Source organism: Vulpes lagopus, chromosome 16, assembly GCF_018345385.1.
Source record: "Vulpes lagopus strain Blue_001 chromosome 16, ASM1834538v1, whole genome shotgun sequence".
Lineage (NCBI taxonomy): Eukaryota > Metazoa > Chordata > Mammalia > Carnivora > Canidae > Vulpes > Vulpes lagopus.
Genome location: NC_054839.1, coordinates 22,504,640 through 22,517,778, shown reverse-complemented (window position 1 = coordinate 22,517,778; position 13,139 = coordinate 22,504,640). Strand labels below are relative to the sequence as shown.

Sequence of the window (13,139 nt, the reverse complement as noted above, 5' to 3'; positions counted from 1 at the left end):
AATTGCAATTTTATTCACATTTGTAACTCTTTTCTCTTCCTTCCTGAGGCAACCCTTTCAATGGGTTCCCTCATAATCACACTCTTAGTATTCTATGTGGGCTTCCCCATTCTAACCAAAATTGTCTGGTCCTGGTCTTTTGTTTTTCAGAAGTTTTTTTCATTACCTTGAATTATTTTTTATTGAATTAACTATAAATGCTTATTGCATCTATTTAAATAGATCATATTTGAAAATTTAAATAAATTAATTTGGAACCTTATATGCTAGACAAAGATAGAACTGTGCTAAAGCTTAAAAGAAAGAAATTTAAGATATATACACCCAAAATAAATCCCCCTTGCTTGTTTAAATGTAAGAACTTTTTTTTCTTATGTATGTTTATAATTCTCCTGCCATCAGATTTGCTACTTTGGGAATAAAATCTCCTTCATTTAGAATATTTAATTTACTTACACAACAAAATGTATGTTTTATGGGTTAATTAAAAACTATGATGATACCTTTAATCAATAATTATTTTTATTTATATGTGGATGTATTATTTTTATGACTGAAAATAATTATTTTCTAGAAAAAAATACTCTGACAAAAATACACCGCATGGAGGGCAACCCCAGTGGCTCAGCGGTTTAGCGCTGCCTTCAGCCCAGGGTGTAATCCTGTAGACCTAGGATCGAGTCCCACGTCAGGCTCCTTGCGTGGAGCCTGCTTCTCCCTCTGCCTGTGTTTCTGCCTCTCTCTCTGTGTCTCTCATGAATAAATAAAATCTTAAAAAAAACACACTGCATGAAGAAAAATGTCCACCTCTAATCTTGCAATATTTTCTATTCAACAAAAATTTCTTACTGAAATAAATCAGTATCAATCATCCAAAATGGGGCAGCCCTGGTGGCGCAGTGGTTTGGCGCCGCCTGCAGCCTGGGGTGAGATCCTGGAGACTGGGGATCGAGTCCCACATCGGGATCCCTGCATAGAGCCTCCTTCTCCCTCTGTCTGTGCCTCTAACCTCTCTCTCTCTCTCTCTGCCTATGAATAAATAAATAAAATTTTTAAAAAAGTCATCCAAAATGTTACAGAAATGTATGCATCTAAACTCAAATTACTGTATTGTGTTTTCAGATCAATTGGTTTTATATATGCACATTTTTATAAACCTATAGTATTTGTTGATCTTAATTTTTATAAATTACTCAATTCTAGAAAAATATTTCTTTTTAATATATAGCCACTTATACAAACAGAAAATTAATTGAAATATTATTTTAGTTATAAATATAATGTAATTATGTCTGTTACTTTTTATAATTTTTGTTACTTTTTATAATTAATGTCAAGTTTCATAAATACAAGTATTCTCTCTATTTAGCAAAGGTACAACCACAGTGAGCAAAGGATAAGTGCTTAAAATGTGTTATACACTTCATCCCCATATATCAGGTATAAAAAAAAAACTAGAAAATATATTTTGATAGATTAATGGGATGATGGATGGAGTGACTTGAGAGTATATATTGAGTCTATTTTCCTGCATTTGGAAATGCTGTCCATGTGCTTTGCATTACTTTGCTTTATTTCTCAAGACACCATTGCCCTAGGACACCTGGGTGGCTCATTAGGTTAAGTACCCAACTCTTCATTTCACTTCAGCTCACGATCTCATGGTCATTAGATGGAGCCCGCATCAGGCTCTGCACTCATCATACAGTTAGTCTGCTCCAGACACTCAGTCTCTCCTTCTGCCCCTCCCCGACTCAGGCATTCTCTGTCTCTCTCTCAAAATAAACATAAATCTTACAAAAAAAAAAAAAAAGAGAGAGAGAAAGAGAGACACTATTGTTCTGATACATATTTTAATGTGATTTTTTACTGAACACCAATTTTCTGGGGATAATGTATATGCCATCTCTTAGCATGATACTTATTTTCATTTATCTCAGAAGCTTATGGAGCCATATTGGGATTTTCCATTTATTTATGTATTTCTGTTTTTGGACAATGAGCTAAAGTTTAAAAAGAATTATGAGGGGGTACCTGGATAGCTTAGATGATTGAGCCTCTGACTTTTGGTTTCAGTTTAGCTTATGATCTCAGGGTCATGGGATGGCAGCTCTATGCTCAGCTCAGAGTTGGCTCAAGAGACTCTCTCCTTCTGCCCCTCTCCCTGCTCATGCTCTCTCTCTCTCTCTCACTGAAATAAAATCTTTAAAAAAAAAAGGAATTATGAAGCCAATGATTGGAACCTATCAACCTCAGGATTACAGAAATACTTTTTCACTTGACAGAAGTAGAATTCACTTTATTTTTTGTTTCTTTCTTCATCTCTTTTCCTCCTTCTTTTCTTCTTGCCTTCCTTCCTTCCTGCCTTCCTTCCTTCCTGCCTTCCTTCCTTCCTTCCTTCCTACTTTTGTGTATTAATTTCTTTGGCTTTTATAAAGATTACCACAAACATAGTGGCTTAAGAAAGCAGAAATTAATTTTGTTATATACAATTCTATATATTAAAAAGTCTAGCACAGTTCTCACTATAACTAAAATCAATGTGTTGGCAAGGCTTCATTACTTTTCAGAGGATCTAGAGAAAATAAATTTCTTTTCCTCTCCCAATTTCTAGAGGCCATCTACCTTCCTTAGGTGTGGTCCCCTTCCTCTATCTTCAAAATCAACAACAATAGCTTTTGTAGTGATCTCTCTCTGACTCTGACCTCATCAGAGAAAGGTTCTGTTTTTAAGGACTCACATGATTAGACTGGGCAGGCCTGGATAATCCAGGATAATCTCCTTGTCTCGGAGTGCTTAATTTAATTACTTTTGTAATGTCTCTCTAACTGTGTAAATTAGCAAGTTCATAGGTTCCAGAAATCAGGACATGGACATTTTCAAGAGGCTATTATTCAGCTTACCACATAGTTTAGCACCTTTGGTTGAGGGTGTATAGTATATAAATATTCCTCAGCAAAGATGAGTTGCTAAGTACAATAATAAATTAAGGGCAGGGTTTTATATCAATTTTAGCCATCCTGTCAACCAATATCTATATATTATTGGAAGATATCATAAATATTTTTTCCCATAAACTATCTAAAGGCATGTTTTATACATTAGTCTTTTGGCTATGTGTATCATAATTTTGAATTTGTATGGTAGATTATTTGTATATGTTTCATGTTAACACAACTCTTTTGGAAATGGCTAGATTTTTGAACAATGGTTTATCCCTTAGAAAGTATGAGGAAATACTTATAATACATATTATAACACCAACAGTATTGAATATAATTGGAATTATATTTTCAGTAAGAATTAATAGCTATACATTCTAGATAAGTAGTAGAGTATTAAGGGAAATAATTGACTTTTAATTTAAAAAATCATTTTTTTTCACTTTTCAGTTATAGACCTAATGTTTTAATTAACCTCTTAACCTACCTGAGTGTTAAATTTATATATTCTATTAAATATAAATGGTATGGTTAACTTTTGGAGTGTGTGTAGATTGTAATTAACCAACATAGAGTAAATATTCAATGAATATATGAAATGAGCAAATTAATGATAAGTTCCTTATGTAGTACAATAGTGTTGTTTCATTTTTAATTCTCTGAAATAATTCCTTAATGAATCTGACCTCATTTTTGGTATATCTCTGCTGACAGCTTTAAGCCTCACCCTCCATCTTACTGTCTGTTCTATATCTGCTCAAGTGGATAATACTGTTGGATGCTCCTACCTCTGGCTCCAGTTGAAAATTCAAGTCACATCAGCTCTTACCTACAGGGGGGGACCCTCATTCAGGCCTCACCACTAATCACTATAAAAAAATCCTTCACCATGTAAAATTTGCTTTCGAGGCCTGCCTTCTTGCTCCAGAGACTTCAAGTATATCAGTGGCAAGTGTTTTTATACTCCCTTTATGTGTGTGTGGTATCATCAGTCTACGTATCTGACTGTGTGTTGGGGGGGAGGGGTTTGCCCCTGTTTCTGCAGAAATTGCTACAACACTTCTATTAGTTGCTGTATCGTGTCTAAAGACTATTTCTTACCATCTTCCCCATTAACTTCTACTTATTTTTTATCTTCCTAGGTTCTGTATAGTTTCTGTTTCTTTGAAGCGCTGGAATTTATGTTTATGAAACTATTTTAAGAATTATTTAGGTTCAGTGGAAAGCACTAAGGTCATAGAATGTGCCCAATGTCCCATCTAGATCAGATGTCCCCTAAAGGGCTTTGTACAATTCTTATTTCTAATTCATACATACATGTATTTTTTCTGGTAGCTATAACCTAATTTCCAAAATGTGGAAAATAATTATAAAAAGGAGTAACCTCAGGTTTATTGTAATTTCAATATTTCATTTCAAGACTCCAGAAGGTTTTTTTTTTAACAAGTTTTTTTTTTTTTAATGAGGTTTCTACTTGTAAACAGTTATATATCCTTAGTAAACATTACTAATTTAAAAAACCTAAAGTGCGTTGTAGAAGACAATTAACTTATGGATTATCAGCCATATATATTTCAATAACTACCATGCATTTGAAGAAATTCTGTCTTATTCCTCTACTTATATTCATTAAACCACAATCATCTTAGATATATAAAACATTACTTTAATGATAAATTATTATTAAATGTCTACTGGATTGCATACATTTTATGAAACTTTTACTTATCAAACAGATTTTCTTTTTTAAAATATTTATTTATTTGAGAAAAGAGAAAGAAAGAGTGCACAAGCAGTGGAGAGGGGTAGAGGGAGAGGGAGAAGCGACTACCTGTTGAGCAGGGAACCTGAGGCAGGGCTCAACCCCAGAACTCTAAAATTATGACTGAGATCATGATCTGAGCAGAAGGCAGGCAGTTAACCTACTGAGCCACCCAGGCACCTTCCAAACAGATTTTCTAATACCTAGAATTTCAATAGATCTTTGTCTTTCACTGAACTTTTCATAACAATAGCATTTAAAAAATATGACCATAAAACTCCTTGATAAATAATTTTCCTTTTTTGATGTTGTAACTTTCGATATATTAGATTAACTCTTTTATTTTTCTTTGCATACATCTTTTTAAAATTATTTACTTAAAATATTTTTCTATGCCTAACATGGGGGTTGAACTCACAACCCAGAGATCAAGAGTTGCATGCTCTACCAACTAAGCCAGTCAGGCATCCCTCTCCTTTCCTTAATACATAAACCATCTGAGGCTATTTTATCTATTTCTCTCACTGTTTTAGAAATACTACCTGGACAATATCTCCCATCCCATTGTTTTCATCTAATTAGTAAAAGTCAATCCCAAATACCAAATTGGTAAAAATTTATAGAATACTTGTCAATACTTGCCAGGTTTGGACTTCAGATGGTATCTGCAATGGATCCTTATTGACACTATTGGTGATACAGAAACTTGGCATATTGGGTTCTGATGATTCTTATGCAAAGACATAGTGTGAAATGATATGAGTGATGGTGGCTATCTCTTAAAAGTTTTGGAATTTCTGTTCAATTGTAAAGCAATCCATTTGGAGGAAAGCAAGTTGTAACAATGCAGAGTTGTAACTGATTCTTCATATGAAAAAAAGATATTTGCTGAACACAGTATAAGAAATATTCTGTAATTTCTAGAACTATGGAAATGCAAGAAATTGAAACAAACAAATACAATTGAAAATATAGCAAAAGAAAAATAATTTATACATATACAGTTTTCTCTAATAAGGCAGTACAAATACTGAAGTACATAGGCTACATGTGCAGAAAAATTGTTACATTTGGTATGATATTACTGGGAATGGAAATTAAACTGAAATGAACACTGAACATGATTTCAAATTTCTTTTACCTATTCTCATCTCAAGCTATTTACAACGTATCTCTATTGTTATGTCATTACAATAATATCTTAATAATATTTAAATTTATTGAAATAATTAGCTTGACCAAAATTTGAGAAGTTATTTGCTATTTCAGAAGTAGATTACTTATTAAAAAAATGAAAAAGTGTCTCATTTACAAATAAACTTAAGTAGAAAATTAATGGATATATTTTTTTTTTTCCAGATTCAAATTTCATTACCACCAAAAACAAAACAAAAAAAACACCAAGCCATCCCTGGTTATCAAATTAGTGACAGATATCACAGTACAGCTTAACAGAATGGACTTTAGATTTGAGAAAGACCAGCCTTGTCACCCAGATACTGTTTTGGGCCTTACTTAACCTATTGTTTCCTTGCTTGCCAAACCTGCACAATCCTAGTACACTGTAAGTAGTCAATAAATGTTAACATTATACATACATATTTTGTTAAAAAGTTAAAAGATGGAGGCTCTCTTAATACAGATCATACTTGCATCAGTTACCCACTATGATCAGGAACCCTCACACAGGTGACTTTTTCCCAAGAAAAATATGGTAGGTTTGCTTCATACTCTATAATGAGATGTAGATTCTTCTACTTAAAAAAGGTAAACCTAGAAGAAATAAAACTGATGACTATGAAAGAAAAACGTGCTCTTGTGCTTTAGTGTTATTTTAAAAGCATTTTTTCATTGTTTTAATACTTGCCTTAAAACAGGCATGCTATTTGTATTAAACACCTATAAGCATACCCAGTATAGAAGTTTGCCCTTTTAGAGTTAATGCTTGATTGCCTGTGGGCATGTTCTCGCACTTCCCATGTGTTTTTCAAAAATTTGTTTTGTTGTAACTTAATTTTTTTTTTTTTAAGATTTCATTATATTCATGAGAAAGGCAGAGAAGCAGAATCCTCATGGGGAGCCTGATGTGGGACTGGATCGGGGATCATGCCGAGCCACTTGGGTGCCCCTAATTTAAAAGTTTTAATTGGTATCTTTTCTTAAAACTTGATTTAGTTAAAAAAAAAAAAAAGGTTAGTAAGCCAATTTAGTTGATCCTGTTATTAGAGTCCTTGTTTGCAAATTCACTTGTCAAAATTTATTTGTAACCCCAGAATTAACACCCAAGTTAATTTCCTGCTCAGGGACATGCAGAGTGGTGAAGAATTTATATTACCCAATGCCCAAAGTGATGCTTGCTTTGTTTCCGTTACCATACTGTAAAGAAGCATCCCTTCTATGGTGCATTTAATGCCAAGTTTTTCACATTTTTGTGCTTACTCGGGACTTTAAGATGGCCCTCAAGCCTAGTGAAGTCCTAAACAAGAAGGTTGTGACGTAATGACAGGTGTTAGGGTTGGCTGCAAGTTTAACGTTAATGAATCAACGACATAAATGTCTTTATATATGAAACACAGCTAAACAAAGCTATATATTGACTGGTTGATAAAAACATGGCCCAGAGGTTCAGAGGAACCTTAATTCCCCTATGAACACATGGTTCAGTATTTGCTAATTTCAGTGTTCCAGTAACTTCACAGAACAAAACTACTTTGAGTAACAAATTAACCTTCATAGCCCTTATCTCTAGAAAGAACTAAAAAGATTTATCCAACTTTATAAAAGCCATGGCTGCCTTAAGCTGGTGTTTTCTCCTACTCTAAATCATAAGTGGAATTGATCAGATTTTAAGGAAACGGAGAAGGCGGATATAACCCTAATCTGAAGTGCAGGTAAACACATTCCAATACTAAATAGGATTGCCACCATTTTGATCTGACCTTGAAAGTTTTGTGTTCTCCATTTATGAGAATTTTTAACATGACATAAAGTTCACATGATAGTATAAATTAATATCTTAGAGCTAAAGAAAATATTCCTGCTGGTGGCCACAGACTATTTTACCTCAGGTGTTCTTATACAGGTCCTCTGCTTAAGATCCTACGATTAAGGGATCCCTGGGCGGCGCAGCGGTTTAGCGCCTGCCGTTGGCCCAGGGCGCGATCCTGGAGACCTGGGATCGAATCCCACATCGGGCTCCCGGTGCATGGAGCCTGCTTCTCCCTCTGCCTATGTCTCTGCCTCTCTCTCTCTCTCTGTGACTATCATAAATAAATAAATAAAAATTAAAAAAAAAATAAATTGTAAAAAAAAGATCCTACGATTAAAAAAAAAAAAAAATCCTACGATAGTTTGTTAGACAAATAGCCGTTTACCCTCAAATGTCATTTAAATAGGAGCTTACAAATTTTCCAATAGTCCAAGCTGAATATTTTCATAATTGAGCGATTTCAGTTTTTAGTTTTGCTAATTGTATTAAAGCTTGGTCATAACAAATGGAAAAACTTAAAAAACAAAACCCAATTTATAAACTGTCAGTTTCTTTAAGTGGCTAGTTCAATACAATGAAATACTTCTTGATTAAAAACAAGACCTCTACTGTCAAATCTTACAGTTTTTAAGGTATGAAATCTAAATTCTAATTCATATATATGTGTGTAGAGTTAGATGTATTTCTTAAAGGGTCAAAGTTGTGGCTAAACTCACTCTTAAGATTTAAGGTTTATCTAAGCAGTGAGGTTGGTTTCTCAAATTTGAGCAGCCTTTTCTCCCAATAAGAACCCATCCTATTAAAACCTGTGTGTTTTCTCCCAATAAGATAAATCCCTCCTATAACAACCTGTGCGAATTCCACTGCAGAATTTATCACATTGTGTTTTAATTTCCAGTTTTTCAGTATCCCATTAAATTGGGGGCTCCTTCAAAGCCAGAGGAGGTCTATTTCTATTCAAATGGAATGTATTTATCCATAATCACTGAGTGTTAAATCTCCAAATATTCTGTATAATCTGATTTAAAATCTCCAAATTCTAAGAAGAAACTTCTATCAAAGCTTTGGTTTAGATTGTGTTAAATCATTTTTAAAATTTGTAGCTTTGAGGCATTTTATTATAAAAAGCTAGCACTCATACACATAAACTAACAAGAGCTTAAAATTCATCACAAGTTTACTTCATTTTTTGGCTTGACCTTCTAGTAAATCTTTAGCTTCATTGATTTTGGCTGCTATATAAGGAGATCCTCCCTTGTCTGGGTGATTCAAAAGCATAATTCGTCGATGAGCATCTCTTATTTTTCCTTTATTGGCAGTAGGGCTTACGCCTAGTATTAGTGCTGCTTCTCTTTTTGTCATTTTGGGTTCAAATCCACCTCTATAATAGCCACCACTGAAGGCAGATTTTGGTAGACTCTGAAAAACTTGTTTTACTTGAGGTTCCACATGTTTCAGGGCTTGCAAAACATAACGGCCTGCAAATCCCGCAGCAGCAATGGTCAGTCCAACAGCTACCACGGTACTGGCCGTGGCTCCGGCTCGGCTCCGCGGCCTCCACCGAGAGCGCGGCTCATCCCAGCCCAAGGCCGCAGCCAGCTCGCACGCTCCTACCCGCCAGCCAAGCGGCCCCGCCAGCGGCGGACGCAAACCGCAATTAATGGGTATTTTAAGATGTCATTTTGAAGTTTCAGCCATCCTAACATAATGGTCCATGGTCCATTGATAATTTCCATGTAATTCAATAGTAGTAGGTAAAGACATACAATGATAGTAGATGTATTTTCCTTTGAGAGACCATATATGACTAAATTTCTACTTCCCAGATTCCCAATATAATTATTACCATATAAATGAGAGGAAAGGTATTGCTAGAATATACTTTATTATCATCTAAAATCTCCAATTACGTAAGAAGGCTTGCTTTATGCAAAAAATGATAATGGAATATTTATGGTATTTTATTTATTCCTAGAATATTATTAAACTTTATGAAATGAGAAATTTATTTCAATAATACAGAAGGGTATATATACAATAAGGTTTAAAAGCATATCCCAAGTAAATAAATATATGTTCTGTATTAGTTTACTAGGGGTATCAGACAACATACCACAGACTGGGTAGCTTAAACAACAGAAATTTATATTCTCACAATTTCAGACAGGGGAAATTTGAGTCTAATTTCAGCAGAGTTGGTTTCTTCTGAAGCCTTTCTCCATGGCTTGTAGATAGTTTCTTTCAGTGTCTTCTGACGGTCGTCCCTTTGAGTGTGTCTTGTATCCCTTTCTCCTCTTCATAAAGAGACACCTGCTATACTGGGTTAAAGCCCACGCTATTGACTTCATTTCAATTTAATTACCCATGAAAAAACTAGCTCCAATACAGTGAAATCCTAAAATATTGGGGATTAGGAATTCAATATTTGAATTATAAGAGATCATAATTCAGCCCATAACTTATATGTGCAAGATTTTGGGGTGATATACAACCATGTAAAATGTATTAAATTGCAGTAATAATTAAATACTGAAAACCAAAAAAAAAGAACAATATATGTGATCTATTTCTACATGTTTATAGTAAATGAATAAAATTTTAAAAGAATTATAAGGAACTGAGTCTCATCCTTGCCACCTGTTAGCTGTGTTACCTCAAGTATGTCATTTAACTTCTTGCCCAATTTCCAGATAAGGTATTTAGTATCTAAAATATGTTGGACATTTGTAGGGTTTTAATGAATCATAGAAGTAAAATGTTTATCACTGATGTCCATTCTAATTCCAATTTTGTATTATGATATAGTAGAATATTTTTAAAGAAATTATTCTAATACTCAAAAATAGCAGTTTTTAAAAATAAATAACAATTATTCTAATACAAGATTTACTGAATTAATTTCTTTTTAAATTTCAAACAAAATTTTATTGACACACTATGTTAAATTAGTATGAACTTGTACCCCTTGTACCCACATTACTTTGTCCAAAATAGTCTTTTGTTACTTAGTTCTGCTAGTTGTTAGTAATAGTCTCTTGATGGATAGGTCCCTTCATGAGTCTTTTAGGGTTTCTGAAATATCACCTTCTTCTGCATTTTTAAAAAGCTTTACTATGCTAATTATTGCTCTTTATAAATATATCTTCTTTGAAATAAAAACCTAGGTACCAGTTTGTTTTGAATTCCTATCAAAGACACCATGAAAACATTTAAAAGAAAAAAAAAAAAACGTTTAAAAGATTCAAGGGAATTTTTTTTAAAGGGTTATTGAGCACAAGGTGCCTAATTCAAAAATTGTATCTGCCTTAACTTAAATAATAACATGATTATTACAATATTGTTTATTTATAATACATACTTATGTTTAATACATTCCCTATCCAGATACCATTAGTTTTATTAATTTTCCATGTTTTTACTTATTTAATTTTTTAAATTATGCAGCATTTGGGTGGTACCTTTCCAAGACCTTATCAAAACCCACAAATGTGTTTCCATTATCATCTTTTCAGTAATATTTTCAAGATATGGTATTTTTCATTATTTTTAAAGAGCTCATCATCAGTACTATCACTAATTGTAAAAGCTTTAAGCCTCATGAAACAAAGATCTACCATCATAATATATTTTATATGTAGAAATATCATAGAAAATGTACATCGTCATTTCTTTCAGTATTGTGACTTCAATAAATCCCTTTCATTTTTATTAGGCACTGACTGATATGGATTTGTGCTAGGAATTTTTAAATAACTCTGTAAAGGTAATGCTCCTAAAATAAGGCTGAGGCAGGAAGGATATGCAGAATTTAGGACAATTGGAAGGAGAGGAAAGATCTGGAGTGGATCATCATCAGATATTAATGAGCCTGTGTAAAATCCAAGGATGTAAATACGGTTAATATTTTATGTGATAAATACTACCAATGCTCCACCATTTCATAAGTCTTCTGATTATTTTACACCCATGTGTAAATGTTAAGTGAGTATCCCATCTGAGAGTTCTTTCTAGTTTTAGAAAAGATTTGACAAATTTTTCACATGGTTATGAGAGGGAAACAAGACACTTTTATAGATGTATCATATTCAAGTCTGTTATTTGTCCGTCTCTATTCACGGGATGAAGAACTTTTGATATGGATTGGCATTGTATTACTAATACAGAGTAAAACCATTTCTTTATCTCCAACATTTCTTCCGAATTTTCCCAATGATTGACTGTGACTCAAATCAGGTGAACTGGGAATGAAGTACACATTGAACCAGTAGAAAAAATAAGAATGTAATTTACTTCATTTTACAGGAAATTTATTTCAATGCTTATAAATTATTCATGATCTGATTTTAACAATTTAATATGATTCTGGAAACATAAATGACTATTCCTAATGAATAGGTGCATTGACATATTTTTATACATGTTATATATTACTATACAGATAAAATTATATTGTCTGTGTTTCCAGACTTAATGACTACCCGACATGTTTCATCAGTACAACAGATGTTCAGTTATGACATGATAGATTGGTGTCTGTTAAAGTAAGTCCTCCACATGCCGTTCCAGCTCGTTTAATCTTGAGAAAAATGTTTTGGTCATTCTTATTTTATGTTTCTCTACAAAAAATAGCTCTGCCAGGGATGATTAGAAACTGGAATAACTCCAAACTCGACTCATAAAATTTAATATTTCAGATATCTCCTATAAGTAACCATTAAAAGAATATTCCCTGAACACTTTCCTTAGTCCCCTGAATAACCTGGAGCTCCTTTAATTGCCGGTAATTATATCCAATAAATACAGAGAGAATATTAAAATAATTTTCCACAGACTTTTTACTCTCTAAACATCTATTAAAATTTGTTTTCACCCCTGAGGACATTCAAATAGGCAACCTCTTTAACCGCTGAATACAATGACCTGTCCACAGTACTCATCTTCTTTCAACACTTTAACGATATATATATATATATTTTTTTTTAATTTCTCACTTTTCTTCAGTGACATTATATCTTTGGTCCTCTCTGGTATTATTTCCTATCCCTCCTTTGCAGTCAACATGTTTTTTCTCCCATAAAAATTAAAAATGCCATTTCAATTATTACTTGAGTATTAAATGATCATAATTAATATATAAATGTTTTGAGAATAATAAATATTAAGACATAAGTATTAAGTGAAAAGGCAAAAAATGGACAAAACAGATATTAAAAATCTAGTTTTGTTGGAAGAGGTAGTGGAGGTCTCTTAAACTTTGAAGTATTCACTAACTACTTAAAGTTAAAAATGCGTTATACATCATTTCATAGTAACTGATACCCTATCAGCTATCATTTCCTATAAATCATAGACTCTTGGTGTCCCTAGTAAAGTTCTTTGAAAACAAATGTCAGGAACGTCTGGGTGGCTCAGTGTTTGAATATCTGCCTTGGGCTCAGAGCATGAT

The 13,139-nt window shown here is 33.1% G+C and overlaps 1 protein-coding gene across 1 annotated transcript; it reads right to left on the bottom strand.

Moving 5' to 3' along the window:
* Nucleotides 1-8,783: 8,783 nt before the first annotated feature.
* On the bottom strand, nt 8,784-9,343 carry LOC121476757 (mitochondrial import inner membrane translocase subunit TIM14-like; the record flags this gene model as incomplete). The annotated part of the gene is made up of 1 exon (XM_041730824.1): nt 8,784-9,343. A coding segment is annotated over one exon (468 nt), but the record flags the coding sequence as incomplete, so codon positions are not given.
* Between the last annotated feature and the right edge of the window lie 3,796 nt (nt 9,344-13,139).